Below are 15,483 nucleotides of genomic sequence, written 5' to 3' on the forward strand. Positions count from 1 at the left end.
GGAGAGCGCGCAAGCCGGGAGCCCCGGCGCTTGCCTCCCCGGCCGCCGCCGCCTTTTGTTGCGTCCGGAGGAGGGCTCGGCCGCCCGCCCGGCTCTCCCGGGGCCGCGGCGAGAGGCTGAGCCGCAGGAGAATCGGCCGCGGCGGGCCGGGGAGGAGAGGCGAGCCGCGCGCGCGAGAGGCGAGCGCCCCTGCCCGGCGCCCGGCGCGCTCTCCGCCTTCCTGGCCCGGCTGGCTCGCTCGCTCCCTCCTCCTCCTCCCCCTTCCTCCCGGGCCCAGCCTCCTCCCAGGATCCCGGGCTGGATGACTGAGGCATTTCAGACGTGGGCTGAGCCAGCGCAGGCGAGCGAGCTCAGGGGCTGCAGCGATCTCTCGATAAGCCACCTAGAGGCGACTCTGCGCGCGCTCCCCAGTGGCTCCCCGCCCTCCCTCTGATCATGTTGACATATTCACAGGACAGGCAGTAGTACTGATGCGGCGCTGCGACGTTACAGTTTCCGACACCTTCTTTTTATAACTCGGCTCTATCCCCCAGCACTCGACCTGTGAAAACCACGCCTATGCAGCCACACAATTGGTCCGAAAGCGTCAAAGAGCCAATCAAGAGGCCTCCGGCTCCCCGCAGCCCACAGCAGAGCCCGACCTTCTAGAGCCGCCGAGCAGACGCCCGGGGAATTCTAGAGGCGGAGGAGGGTGGCGCGGAGCTCTCGCTCGCTCCTCTCGCTCCCTCCCTCTCCGACTCCGTCTCTCTCTCTCTCTCCCTCTCTCTCTCTCCTCTCTCTCCCTCTCCTCTCTGTCTCTCTCCCTCTCTCCCTCCACCTCTCCCCTTTTCATTCCCTCCCCACTAAATCCTCCCTGCCCTGCGCGTCTGGACGCAGATTTAGGAAGCGATTTCGCTCACGTTTTAGGACAAGGAAGACAGGCGCGGGAGGAGAGCTCGGGCAAGACTCGGATTGCAACCCAGACACCCTCCGGAGGCTCGGAGCGGAGGAAGGAGGAGGAGGAGGAGGGCGAACGGAAGCCAGTGTGCAGTTCAAGTTTTGATAGCGCTGCTAGAAGAGGGCTTAAATCAGAGAGATTTTTTTTTTTTTTTTTTTAAGGCGAGAGACTTTTTTCCGCTTCTCTCGCTCGCTGGGGAAGCCGGGTCGAGCGCAACTGCAGACGCCTCCAGCGAGAAAGAGGGAGAGAGGAAGACAGACAGGGGGGCGGGGAAGAAGAAGGAGAAGGAAAGGTAAAAAGTCTCCGAGCGGAGCCGTCCGCCTTTCCAACAAAGAACTGGGGGCTGGGGAGCTCTTCCCAGGACCCGGGGCTGCGGTGTCCATTTCGGCGAAGCGGCGGGGGCCCGGGCGCGGGGGAGGACCCTGCTCGCTCCTCTCGCCTCCGCCGGTGAAACCGACTTCCAGGAGCGGCTTTTTAAAACACGCAAGGCGCAAGGACAGTCACCCGAGCGGCTATGTCTCCTGATTTCTCGCCTTGCCCTCTTTAAAAGCGGCATTCCCGCCCCCCCCCAAAAAAAGACACTTTACTCCCCCTGCCCCTAGGGTGCTTTACTTGTGATTTTGTTCCCCCCCCCTTTTTTTTCTTTTTTCTTTTTTTTTTTTTCCTTTTTCAAACTATGTGCTGCTGTTAAAAAAAAAAACCCAAAACAAAACCAGACAGCAGCTGCGGACTTGTCCCCGGCTGGAGCCCAGCGCCCCGCCTGGAGTGGATGAGCCTCTCCATGAGAGATCCGGTCATTCCTGGGACAAGCATGGCCTACCATCCGTTCCTACCTCACCGGGCGCCGGACTTCGCCATGAGCGCGGTGCTGGGTCACCAGCCGCCCTTCTTCCCCGCGCTGACGCTGCCTCCCAACGGCGCGGCGGCGCTCTCGCTGCCCGGCGCCCTGGCCAAGCCGATCATGGATCAATTGGTGGGGGCGGCCGAGACCGGCATCCCTTTCTCTTCCCTGGGGCCCCAGGCGCATCTGAGGCCTCTGAAGACCATGGAGCCCGAAGAAGAGGTGGAGGATGACCCCAAGGTGCACCTCGAGGCCAAAGAACTTTGGGATCAGTTCCACAAGCGGGGCACCGAGATGGTCATTACCAAGTCGGGAAGGTAAGTGAGGAGCAGGGCCCCCTCCCTTGAAGCTACTGGAGGATTTTTTTTTTTCCACCACCACCCCCCCACACCTCCCTTTATCTCTCTTTTCCCAGAACAGTCGCTTTGCCAGTTAATTTGGGCTTAGGAAAAAAACTTAGTTCCCCTGAACCTGGGTACAGACATTCCTGGGCCCTGCTCCTGTGGCAGGGAATTTCAGCTTACCTGGGCGTCTGCAGGGGGTTAGCTTCTCCTACCTAGGTCTGCAACCTGGAATCCCTACTGGCCAGATAGAATTTTTCCAGGGAGCACAGACACCTCTGCAGGAAGAAAGAAAACCACCCCACTGCAGGAAGTTCACTGTTCAAACCTTTTCATCCTTACGCCTTTGTTGATGTGCTGTGGTGTTTGTTTCATTTTTGTTTCCAGAGAGAAAAACTTGAACGCCCTCTTCTTTTGTGTGGTGGTGGGAGACCTGACACTAGCTCTCCACTTGCCCTTTCTGCCTTCCAGCCTAGCCTCTGGTCCTGCAGGGGGGCCTGAGCTTGCCTCTGGCAGGGTCACAGAGATACGGAAGGGCACTTGGGTTTGTCCACACCACTTCACGTGTCTGTATCGGAGGGAGAGTTGAGGCAGTTTTGGATGATTAAGATTATGTTTGCATTTCCAAGTAGCCGGCGGAGAGACACATGCTGCTTTTTTATGCGTGAATATTATCAAGCGTATTTCATATAACTTTTAAAAGGTCCTTGCCTGGCCAAAACCTGCCTGTCACTTAAAATCACCGATTTTTATTTTATGGCATTGAAGTCTATCAAGGCATAACATTGGAATGATAAAAAAAATAAAATCCCTCTCCTGATGTCTTGAGCTTTCTGTGTCTCTCCTGGCTAAATGAGGCCAAAGTTTGGCATAAAACCCTCAGACCCAGAAGACATTTCCTCCGTTTCACGGTGAAGTGCTTCCTTTTAAGTCAAGGCTGGAGAATGCCAACACTTCTGGGAAATAAAAAAAAGCAGTTTGGTGGTACAGTCTTGCAGTTTGAGATTGGCCTGAGCAATGGGAGAAATGTGGTTAGCAGCATGCTAGGCAGATTGGTGATCAGGCCCAGGAGTCCAGTCCAAACTGAAAAATTCGTTTTGAGAACTCACTGAGGGCCGGTTTCATTTCGCCAGCGGCGGGATTCCTGTTCCCTCGGAGGGAGGGTGGAGGTTTATTTCCTTGATAAGTTTAACATTTTTCTCATCAATGGAATGGTGGAAAATTCTAGCCTTGACCGACTCCACTTTACTCAAATCCTACCCCGAGCTGTTTAGAAGTAGACAACTCACAGGGAAGGGTAGAGGCAAGAATTTCTCTGTAAAGAGGGCCATCTACGAAGTCCTACAAGAGGAAAAAATTGTGGAGAAAGTATTAGACGCTGCTGAGAAATGTAGTGCCACAATTCACTTGTTTTGAGCCTTGGGACATTTCCCGATAGAGGAACTGTATATGTAACACTTGTATTGGGGAAGAATACAATTTTGCACTCAGTGGCCCTCCTGACACCGAAGCTCCACAGTCAATCACAATACAAAGTCTTAAATTTGATTTAAATATTTCGGAGTAAATAGGTGATCAAACCCAGGAGTCTGAGTGATTTCTTTTTCTTTCTTCTTTTCTCTTCCCTCCCAACTGTAGGCGAATGTTTCCTCCATTTAAAGTAAGATGTTCTGGGCTGGATAAAAAAGCCAAATATATTTTGTTGATGGACATTATAGCTGCTGATGACTGTCGATATAAATTTCATAATTCTCGGTGGATGGTGGCGGGTAAGGCTGACCCTGAAATGCCAAAGAGAATGTACATTCACCCAGACAGCCCTGCTACGGGGGAACAATGGATGTCAAAAGTTGTCACTTTCCACAAACTGAAACTCACCAACAACATTTCGGACAAACACGGATTTGTAAGTTTCAGCGCTCCCGTCAGTAAAATCTTCTCTCTTCACCCTAGCGAAGGCAGTGCGTCCCCTCTCCTTGAAAAATCACAAGTTTCTGCTCAGACTTCTCCCTAGCTCTCTGTTGCTAAGCGTAGTGGCAAAGTTGTTCGATCCAAAGCAGAGCCAGAGAGAGGATTCCGGGGTGTTTCTCTTCGGATAATGGAAGGCCTGGCGTTCTGAAAAACAAAAAGCAAAATAAGAATAATAATCAAAATAAATAAATGCAAATCGAGGGCAAGAACACTAACTGCTCACGTTCTGTGGCGATCCCAGGTCTTGGTAAATGCCTGACAGTGAAGTTAAACACCAATCGCTAAGATACAAAATCAATTTGAAAGTTACTGTGTGCGCCAGGGATTTGTTCTGAGCTATCACACTTCTGTTTTGAAACCAGCCATATTCTTTTCTTGCGGGAGTTCTGAGGTTCAGAGCCTTGGCTACGTTTGGTTAAAGGGTCTGAAGGCGTCTTTTGAAAGATTCTTTTTTTTTCTTTTGTGAAGAAAGAATATCGGACTTAGGAGAAAGTCAAGTTTACTAGAAATGAGGCTGAACTCTCCAGGATAAAAATTGTGTGTGTGTGTGTGTGTGTGTGTGTGTGTGTATTGGGAGTGTATATATGGATTCAGTGGGAGAGTCCTTAGAAACTTTTAGGAGACCAGAATTGCTTGTAAAAGTCAAGCAAAACACCTTTTGCCCCCTGCCCCTACCCCTCCCCAGCATTTCAATAAAATAAGCCGAGTGATAAGCGAGGAATAAGCAGAAAGATTAGGCCCAGGAAGACGTGAATGGCACGGAAGTATCTTCAGCCGGCAAGGATTGCCTTTGAAGCTCTTGATTTGATTAAGGCATAAATATTCCTCTCTAGAGTTCAACCTTTCAGGGCTTTAAGTGGATTGGGCTCGTCAATTAGTGGGCGCTTAAAGGACTGAATCATTTTGTAAATTAAAATGCATGTTTTTCTCTATCTTTTAAGACTTTGGCCTTCCCAAGTGATCACGCAACGTGGCAGGGGAATTATAGTTTTGGTACTCAGGTAGGCTAGGGTTCAAGGTACGCACGGACCTTAGGTGGTGAGGGTGGGGGGGACCCTTTGGAAATTGAGGAGCAATTTGGATTCTCCAGAAGAGGATATGATATCTTTGGAGCGGAGTGTACCCGAAGAGGTACTCCGAGACTCCCAAGGAGGTGGGCTCGGCATAAGCAGCGTGGTACCCGTCGGTGGGGTAGAAGTCAGCCTGGCAGGGGTCCTGAGGTCCCGCTGGTCCCACTAAATCTTTGTTTTATGTGTCTCCCCCTCCTCCCTGCCCCCTACCCCCCACCCCGCAGACTATATTGAACTCCATGCACAAATACCAGCCCCGGTTCCACATTGTGAGAGCCAATGACATCTTGAAACTTCCCTATAGTACATTTCGGACGTACTTGTTCCCGGAGACCGAATTCATCGCAGTGACGGCATACCAGAATGATAAGGTAACCAAAGGCGCGTTGCTTTTTCATGGCGATCCTTTTCCCTCCCACCTTTAAGCCACTCTGGGTGAGGTAGAGAAAGTTATAAAACAATAAGGATTAAGGGACGGGAGTCTGAGTTTTCTTCTGTGATCTGACCTTCCGTGGAGCTTTTGGGGGAAAGAGGCTCTAGCACATCACCGAGGCGGGGCGGGGGGGGGGGGGGGGGGGACCCAGAACAAAGCAAAACAAAAACTCAACCAGCGAGGAATCCAACGCTGAACGAAAAGATGCAGACTAACTTTGCCTCCTATAACTTGTGCTGTCATCCGCTCCCCCACTCCCCCGCTCCCAGGCTTTCTCTTTCTTGCTTGTTTTGAGGCTAAACCTCTTCTCCAGAAAGAAGGATCAAAAATCAGGTTCCATGTTCTAAAGGAACCCACTAAAAATTGAAGGCAGAAGCCATTTGGGATCCTGGGAGGAGAATCCCATTGGAGAGAGCAGCTTTTCTCCCCTAGCCAGAAATCCCGAGTAGCTGGTCTGGTTTTTATTACCTTTTATGCTGCTGTGTTTTTTATGGTGTGGTGTGTGTGTGTGTGTGTGTGTGTGTGTGTGTGTGTTTGGAAAAACCTTCTGTGATCACAGGGTCATGCTAATCGAGTTGTCTGAGGCTTTTGAGATGAGATGACCAAAGTCATCACCTCATTTGAAGGTTTTTCCTCCCTTGGGCCTGAGGCCCAGGATTAGGAGTACCCCCAAATGGAACAGCAGGCAGCACCTGGTATATAAAGTTATGGTGTCCTGAAGGTCATGGGCATGTGCACAGAGACAAAGTGGCTTTTGCTGATTCACCGGTTCCCAGCTTGGCTGTTAGCAGGCAGTTATGGGGGTGAGGGCCACTGAGGACCTCTGCTCTTCTTACCTCCGTGAGAGTCCAGTTTTCCTGACAACACCTTGCATTTTGAGTTCACTGTCACTGTGGGTGGGTCCTCTGGCTCACTGACGGGGGTGTTCCAGGTCTGTCTCCTTTATCTGGAGAACCTCCTTTCCTGCAATCTTGCATATGGGAGTTTATTCCAAAAGACAAGAATCCAACCAAGGGTCCCTTCCCACCTCTGGGGAACTCTCTCTATATATATCAATGTGTTTTCCCTCAAAGGGAAGGGATTTGAAAGATTACATACTATGGCATTTTGCCCCAGCATGCAAAATGCATGCTCCCTCTAGACCCAGAATCCTGTGACTCTAACTTGTTAATGTAATAATAAAATGTATGTAGCATTTTTGATTAGACGAAGAGGCCACAGGCCTTCTTCTCCAGCCTAATGGCAGTGGCAGAGCATATAAATGAAAACAAATGTTTCCAGTGGTCATTCAGTTCTTTGACATCTGTAATTGTCAATATTGTAATTCCTTAGCGCCCCCCCTCCCAACAAAACCCAGCAAAAAAAAAAATCAAACCCACTCTGGCACAAGGGTAGCGAAAACCTCATAAATCATTTCATTAGATTCACAGAGAAGGTTGGAGTGTATGCTGTGTGTGTGTGTGTGTGTGTGTGTGTGTGTGTGTGTGTGTTTGGGGGCAGGAAATATGCCATAACATATTTTATGATTAACTGCACTATATAAAAAAAATGAAAGCCCAATTTTAAGATCTACAGGTTGTCCCTTTTGACAGCTTCGACAGTCTTTCCATTTCTAAACCCAAGCTCTCAAGGCCGCCTACAGAACAGAATGAGGCATTTCCCAGACAGTATAATTTCAGTCTGGAATCCCTGGTTTGGCTTCCTATGGGAGATGTAAGCCATGGTACGGTTCTTTGATTTTCCTCTCTGTCCCCTCTGAAGACACTATGAGATCCTCTCCCTTTCCCTTTAACCTGGCGTATCCAAATGACTTCTTGTGGCAGTCAGAGTTCTCGTAGACGGAGCTGGGGGTAGGGGAGAAGCACCCCTAAAACATTCTATAAATTGAGACCAATATGTCTTTCTTGCTTGTGTCTCCTCCTCTAGATAACTCAGCTAAAAATAGACAACAACCCTTTTGCAAAAGGTTTCCGGGACACTGGAAATGGCAGGAGAGAAAAAAGGTGAGCGGAGACACTTAGTATTATTGTCTCCGATAATTTGGAGAATCACTTTTCTAGGGCCCAGATCTCAACTGTTAGAAGTGGAATCTGGGCCCTTCTAGTAAGGAGATGGGGGGAGAGGGTGGAAATAATGTACTGCCGCTCTGCCACCTGCTTGTAGACTTCAGGACACTACTTTTCTACCTCCCACGAGTTACCTTAGAGGAGATGAACTAGGCCACACCATTTTTTCCCTGGAAGAAAAGTGTCAGGGATAACAGATGATAGACAGACGCCTATTAATTCCTAATTAATTTAAGTTCATCCTGGGCAGGTCCCAGGAAAGGACTAAACTCATTCACAAAATGCTTTGGAATTTTTGCAATCTTGTCTTGCAAATACCATCAGACAGAACTGAGGCCCCTTGAGAAATCTGGGGCTCCCTCCTTCATGGCTATAGGTATCATTTTGCATTAAGCAGACAGCTGGATGGTATATGGAAGAAACACTCCCCTCCCCCCAGCGACTTTCAAAGAATTTCTAAAATCCAGAAAATCAGTCCAAATTTTTAACCTACCCCCTTGCGGGGTGGGGGTGAGCATTATAACATAATTTCTAACCTCTAATAGATTTTTTGTTTTTACTCCGGCTATGATTCATGGGTTGCTAAAGCAATTAAAAGTGCACCATGAAATAAGCACTTCTCCCAGTCTGAGCAACCAGTTGGGAGTGCGTGGGCTGTTTGTGTTCACCAGTTTGGGCCACGGAGGTCCCTCTCCTTCTCAAGGCCTGCCCAGGCCCTTTCTCTGGTGAACCCCTGATCCCTAAGCCATCTTACTTCAACACCCCACCCCCATGCCACACTCTTTAGCTTAGTTACAGGGTCAAGAATAATGCTTGGGTCTCTGAGGCTGCCTTGTGGCAGGCGGGTTTCAGAGAACTCCTGTTGTCCTTGGGTGGCGGTGGGGTGGCGGTGGGCAGGGGGAGGTGGGAGGGGTGTGTGTGCACCAGTGTGCCATCTTTGGAGAGGGTGAGGCACACAGAGAGGGGAGCTGTGTGCCCAGTTCTGCAACACTGGGTGTGGGCTTCTGCTGCAGAAAACAGCTCACCCTGCAGTCCATGCGGGTGTTCGATGACAGACACAAAAAGGAGAATGGGACCTCAGATGAGTCCTCAAGCGAACAGGCCGCCTTCAACTGCTTTGCTCAGTCCTCGTCTCCAGCTGTCTCCACTGTAGGGACATCGAACCTCAAAGGTAGGCCTAGTCGCCTCTGCTCCTCTCCCAAGTCTCTGGATGTGGATGAGGGTGGGTGTGTGTGTGTGCCAGCACGCGCGTGTGCTGGGAGAGTTGGGAGTGGGGCACCCATCAGGCAACCTACCCTTTAAAAACTTCAGATGCTTCTAGAAGCCCCTATGCAAGAGCCTGAGTTCAAAAACAAGTGGCCAGGTGTGTCCCTCTCTGGACTTTGTATAAAGGAGAGCTCGGGACCCGGCCCCCCAAACCTTGACTTGGCTGCCGTTGGGGTGTCTCCATGTTCCTTCTCAGTGGAGTACATCTCTGTCCCTGTCCCTCTGCAACCAAGCAGCTGCTGACTTTCCACTATCTTCGAGCTCCAGATTAAAATGTGTTGGAAGGGGGAGGTGGGGGGAGGCAAGGGATCCTCTGCCACCTGGAACAGAGAAGGTGGCTGAGAAAACATCCAGCCATACAGCAACAATGAGCACTGGGGCTCTGAGTGGAGAGGGTGGGGGAGTGGGAGGGGACGAGATGGTTCAAATCCCCAGTTAGTTTCCTGTGTTTAAAGAGCAAGAACTATTTATTTGGAAAGACACATTCTCTCTGTCTGTTTCTCAACGGGGAGAAACCTGTTTTTAAGTGAATTAAAAAGAAAGTCCATTATGACTTCAAATCCCTTTAAACTTGAAACAAAATAGGATCCCTTTTTCTTCTTTTCTGGTAGGACACCCACAGAGGGTGTGGTGACAGCAAAAGAGAATCTGTGATTGTCTCTGGGCAGTGAGCACGCTGCTCCCATCCCTGTGCAGGCACAGGGGCACACAGAAGGCCCCCGTTGACTGTGTCTGCATGTGTGTGCGTGTTGGGGGAAGGTGTTCCTTTCTGCCAGGACCAATACGGATGCCAGGGTTCAAACAAATCCTCCTGAAAGAATCCACAAATTTGTGGAAGGTGCTCATCTTGGTCACTCACTGAACAAAGACACTGGAAAGTAGGTGTTCCCAGAGTGAGTTTTAGGATAAGTTTAATTTTGCTTGAAATAAAAAAACAGTCAGTGCAGTGGAGGGGTGGGGGGAGGAAGGTGAATAAAGGCTTTGTCTGACACAGCGGGAGCTCAATGAATGGTTGTAAAAAATTGGAAAATCCACTAGTGATTTGGGATGGGGGGGGGGCTATAGGAGAACGGGTTCAGTTCTATCCAAATATTTTATTTTTATTATTTTTTAGAGATTTTATTTATTCATTCATGAGACCCAGAAAGAGAGGCCTAGATAGGCAGAGGGAGAAGCAGGCTCCCTGCGGTGAGCCGGATGCAGGACTCAGTCCCAGGACCCTGGGATGGGGCCCTGAGCCAAAGGCAGATGCTCAACCACTGAGCCACCCAGGCGCCCTCTGTCCAGATATCTTAGATGCGCTGTTAGCCTATTGAAACGTCTCCCTGAAGTGGCCAGGTGTCCTCACACCCACTTTGCAGATGAGAAAACCGAGGCCCAGAGAGGCTAAGGGGCGGGCCGGGGACCACCCAGCTTGTAAGTGGCCAAGCGGGGATTCAGACCGGGAACTGGCCTTCCACTGGCCGGGACTGGAGCTCACGCCCTTGCCTGGCCCCTGTGCCCCTCCTACGGCAGACCTGTGTCCCAGCGAGGGGGAGAGCGACGCCGAGGCCGACAGCAAAGAGGAGCACGGCCCCGAGGCCTGCGACGCGGCCAAGATCTCCACCACCACGTCGGAGGAGCCGAGCCGCGACAAGGGCAGCCCCGCGCTCAAGGCGCACCTCTTCGCGGCCGAGCCCGGCGGCAGGCCCCGCGACGGAGGGCGGCCGGACAAGGCGTCGCCCGACTCGCGCCACAGCCCGGCCACCATCTCGTCCAGCACCCGCGGCCTGGGCGCCGACGAGCGCCGCAGCCCGGGCCGCGAGGGCGCGGCCCCGTCCAAGGCGGAGGAGGCGCGCGCGCTGCCGGGCAAGGAGGCCTTCGCGCCGCTCACGGTGCAGACGGACGCGGCCGCCCACCTGGGCCAGGGCCCCCTGCCCGGCCTCGGCTTCGCCCCCGGCCTGGCCGGCCAGCAGTTCTTCAACGGGCACCCGCTCTTCCTGCACCCCGGCCAGTTCGCCATGGGGGGCGCCTTCTCGGGCATGGCAGCGGGCATGGGGCCCCTGCTGGCCACCGTGTCCGGGGCCTCCACCGGCGTCTCGGGCCTGGATTCCACCGCCATGGCCTCGGCCGCCGCGGCGCAGGGACTGTCCGGGGCGTCGGCGGCCACCCTGCCCTTCCACCTGCAGCAGCACGTCCTGGCCTCCCAGGTAAGGAGGGGCCCCCTGCCTGCCCTGGGGTCGCAGACCCTCGCCCGTGCGCCCCTCTCCAGGGAGCTCTGCGTAGGAAGAGAAGTCGCCGTAGGGTAACGGCGAGGTCCAGCCTTCTCGGGGACTCCGCAGAAGCTCACATCCCTCCCCAAAGCTTGAATTTCTTTCTTGTCTCAGTTAAAGGCCCTTTCTAGTAGAGTAGGTAGGAGGCAGTGATAACAACAGTCAAGCCACCCCTAGCACTTGGGTCGCACTTGGTCTGTCCTGACTCCGGGAGCACTATGGTTACTTGCACTTTATAGATGAAGTGGCCCCGGCGCAGAGATGTTGAGTAACTTACCCCGAGTCACACAGCTGGGAAGTGGTGGAGCAAAGACTCTATCTACTCCAGATTGTCTGACTCCTGGGCCTTGTTAGGGTCTCTGGTTTTAGCTTCGGAGTGGAAATGTCTCTTAAATGGCTTCTAGCCAGCCGGCCACCAGGAATCAGCCGAGGGGGAGACCCTGGCCTGGGGCTGCGCCTCCTTGGGTGGGAGCTAGGTCTTGAACCTTTCCTCCCAGTGGGAAGCTTGTCCCCTGTCCCCCAAAGGGTTAACAGTGTGCCCGGGTGGGAAATGTCAGAGGATTGGGGCAGGCTTCGGCTGTGGCAGGCCTGGCAGCCTCTGCGTGCTTCAGACAGCTGTGCCGGGGTACAGGGCAGCTGGGGAGAAGTCTCAGGCCGCTGGAATTGATCTGAACCCAGGGAAGAGGTTCTGTGGGGTTTCCTGCAGGCCCTTGCCTTTGTTTTGTCTGAGCACATTCGTCTCCCTTCTCCCAGCCAAGAAGCAGGGTTGTCCTCCCCCCAGGGTTGGGGGAGGAGGAGGAAACTGAGTAGGCTTCTGGCTTTCCCCATTGCTCTCCTCTCCGTGCCAGAGCCCCTCCTGGAGACCTCGTCCTCGGTGGGCAGCAGGGGGTAGGTGGACGAAGGCTGTCCCCCCCCCCAACAAAAGTATTAATGATACCCCCAACGCAGGGGACAGTGAGAACTAGGCCAGGCTGGAGTGCCTGTGTTTTAAATTCTGCTTCTGCCATTTGCAAGCCAAGTGCCTTCCTGCACCCCTGCGGCCTTCCTCAGTTTCCCCACCTGGAATACCAGTGTATCAGGCTAGATGATTTCTGTCTCTGTTCAGAGCAAATGCCTTTTGCTCCCCACCCCCACCCCCAATTACCTTTAGCCTAAAGATCTTCTCCTGGACTTTTTTTTTTTTTTCTTCGTTTGAGAAACTTCTGGAATCAGAGTGGGAGGACTATGATTAGGGGGGGGCAGGGAGGACGAACGAAAGAAACGTATTTTCCATAATTTCCATCCGGTGGTTTCCACTTAACGACCTTTGCGGCTGGACTAGACTGCAGCCCCATTTAACAGGTGCAACGACTGACCCCAGGGCCAGAATTTCTAGCAGTTCTCTTCGCCAGGTGCCCTGTGTAGCCTACCGCGGGCGTTAGGTCGTTTAATAGCCAAAGTCCCAGTAAGTGTAGGAACTATGTAGTATTTCCCCGGATTTTTTTTTTTTCCGCCCCATAAGAAAGCCGAGGCACAGGGAGTCAAGTGGACCTGGAGAAGGAAGCCTGAGCTGTCCCCTTCCCCAAGAGATTAATGACTTGCCCGAGGTGGAGGTGGAGGTGGAGGTGGAGGGGTGGGTGGGGTGGGTGGGGAGGGGAGGCCGCGGGGCGAGCCGGGCTCCTCCCCAGCGCGGCCCCCGCCCGGCTGATGCGCCGCGCGCCTTTCTCTCCCCGCCGCAGGGCCTGGCCATGTCGCCCTTCGGGAGCCTGTTCCCCTACCCCTACACCTACATGGCAGCGGCGGCGGCGGCGTCGTCGGCCGCGGCGTCCAGCTCGGTGCACCGCCACCCGTTCCTCAACCTGAACAGCATGCGCCCGCGGCTGCGCTACAGCCCCTACTCCATCCCCGTGCCGCTCCCGGACAGCAGCAGCCTGCTCAGCACCGCGCTGCCGCCCATGGCCGGGGCCGCGGGGCCCCTGGACGGCAAGGCCGCCTCGGTGGCCGTGGACTCGGGCTCGGAACTCAACAGCCGCTCGTCCACGCTCTCCTCCAGCTCCGTGTCCCTGTCGCCCAAACTCTGCCCGGAGAAAGAGGCGGCCACCAGCGAACTGCAGAGCATCCAGCGGTTGGTCAGCGGCTTGGAAGCCAAGCCCGACAGGTCCCGCAGCGGGTCCCCATAGAGCCCTCCCTAGGAAAATCTCTTCATTCCAGTCCAGTCCAGTCTGCAGTGCACTTTGTTGGATATAAAATAAACCACGGGCGTGCAGTGGGGGTTGGCCCTTTGTGCAGTCCTGTCTGGAAAGGGGTGCCGGACTCCCTCTAGAGAATGTGCTAGAAACAGGCCCTGTCTTCTTGGCGTGGTTTATGTATCCGGGATCTGGCTCAGATTCTGGGGCTCAGAGATGTCTGTTGCATTGAGCTATTGGGGGTGGGAGGGGAAACATTCACCACGGCCAGAGGCCAGAGCACCTTCAGCCAGGCTGGTCTGGGAGCTGTGGGAAGAAAAAGGTAGCCAGGCCCACCAGGAGGGGGGAGGTGTTGAAAGGCTTCTCCTCCAGTGCAGATTTATATATTTTTTCCTTCACCGTGTCGAGTAGAAACAAAAATAAAATTAAAAAAATATATATATATATACTGGGGACAAATGGATACATTAACACGATTCTGTTTGTGAAGATTAAAAACTTTATAGTGACTTGCCTATCAGTTCTAAATAAATTACTGAACAGCATTGTTTGGGGAGGGAAGTCGTTCCCATCCTTGTTTGGTCTCTATTAAGGAAATCTGTGTCTTTTTAATATTCTTGTGATGTTTTAAGAGCCACTATAGGTCTCTTCTTGCATGTTCCACGGTAATGTATTTGTGGTTTTTTTTTTTTTTATTTCGAATGCTTGCTTTTAGAGAGAAAAGAACATGACCCCACACCTCCCCCCACCCATTCTCTACCCTCCAATCGGCAACCCCAAGGGGGAGGATTTAAAGGGAAGGGGTGGGGAAAACACACAAAAAAAATGAATTTATTTTATCTAAGCTCTGTAGCAGGATTTATGTCCTTCTTTGACAGTTCTTTCTCTTTCGTGTATATGCAATAACAAGGTTTTAAGAAAAATAATAAAGAAGAAGCGAGACTATTAGACAAAGTATTTATGTAATTATTTGATAACTCCTGTAAATAGGTGGAATATGAATGCTCGGAAAATTAAACTTTAATTTATTGACGTTGTACATAGCTCTATGTAAATAGGATCGCAGCTGTCAGGTTTTGTGTTCTTGTTTTCCTTTTGTCAGTTTTATTTCAAGGTCACAGGATCGCTTTTAAAACTAGAAAACACACTTTCTGCACCAACACCAACACACTTTCAAGAGTTGTCTGCAAAAAAAAAAAAAAAAAAAAAACTTTTCCCTTTTTTTAGCGTCCAAGAGTGGAAGGAAAGTGCCATTGCCTATTTCACCCCAAACTGGGGAGGTGATGCCACTTCCCAGCTCACCTGAAATTCCCTAAAATAGAACACCCCAAGTGTGGTTCTGAGATTGCTTGGGAGGGGTGTGGTGGGGGTGGCGGGGAGTGCAGAGGCTGTGGTTTGACTTTCTAATTTTTCTTTTGTATTTGTATTTGCTAGTCTGATTTCTTCAAAACGAAGGTGGAATTGACTACTGTCTTCAATATTGATGGTGTTTTGAATTGGTGCCTAGAGAGATATATTCCCAGTTCACAAGTCAGGTCCTGAGAGATGGTTTAAAGACAAAAAATTCATGAAGGTATATTTTGTGTTCTAATTGTTGATGAGTTCTTTGGTTTTCTGTATTTCTTCCCCTTCTCTTTCAAACATCATCGAAATTTCAATAAATTTTTATTGAAATGTCTTTGGGCCTGGCGTTAAGTGCTTTTCTTTAGAAAGCTTCCCTGCGAGGGGGAGTCTCTATCCTGGCTGTTCCCCTCAATCCCCTTCCCTTCGCCTTTAAGTAATTAAGACCGCCTCCACGGAACCCAAATGAGCTGTCACTCAAGTTACAAAGCTAAAAACAAAAGTCCCTGACTGGGGCGAAGGGAGCCGCCTCAATCTGAAATTACTTTTTCCTTTAAATTAGGGAGCAAAACAGAGGACGGGAAGAGGGCTGATTAGAATTGGGTAGCATAGTAATTTCAGATACTTAAGTTTTAATGGAAAAAGAATGCTCCGCTCCCCCAAGTCCGTGGTTCCCACACGAGTCCGACCAAAAAAATACATTGCGAGGGCTGCGAACGTTTTCGTTTTAGGCTCGCTCTCCCTTTTCACGTCCGTATGGGAAATGCAAGTCAAAACTATCTTTTTGCACCAGTGTGCAA

At 51.7% G+C, this 15,483-nt stretch overlaps 1 protein-coding gene across 2 annotated transcripts; it reads left to right on the forward strand.

The window, feature by feature from the left end:
- Positions 1–346: 346 nt before the first annotated feature.
- Positions 347–15,020, forward strand: TBX3 (T-box transcription factor 3). 2 transcript variants are annotated; one of them, XM_041729001.1, is made up of 8 exons: positions 347–2,095; positions 3,758–4,025; positions 5,032–5,091; positions 5,385–5,531; positions 7,520–7,596; positions 8,673–8,830; positions 10,441–11,114; positions 12,896–15,020. In XM_041729001.1, exons 1-8 carry the CDS (start codon positions 1,707–1,709, stop codon positions 13,334–13,336), a joined length of 2,214 nt encoding a protein of 737 aa, XP_041584935.1. In that variant the 5' UTR covers positions 347–1,706; the 3' UTR covers positions 13,337–15,020. The 2 variants fall into 2 exon arrangements, with proteins under 2 accessions (XP_041584935.1, XP_041584936.1); XM_041729002.1 differs by lacking the exon at positions 5,032–5,091 and having other exon boundaries at positions 354–2,095.
- The last annotated feature ends 463 nt before the right edge of the window (positions 15,021–15,483 follow it).

This window comes from Vulpes lagopus, chromosome 14 (genome assembly GCF_018345385.1).
Source record: "Vulpes lagopus strain Blue_001 chromosome 14, ASM1834538v1, whole genome shotgun sequence".
Taxonomy (NCBI): domain Eukaryota; kingdom Metazoa; phylum Chordata; class Mammalia; order Carnivora; family Canidae; genus Vulpes; species Vulpes lagopus.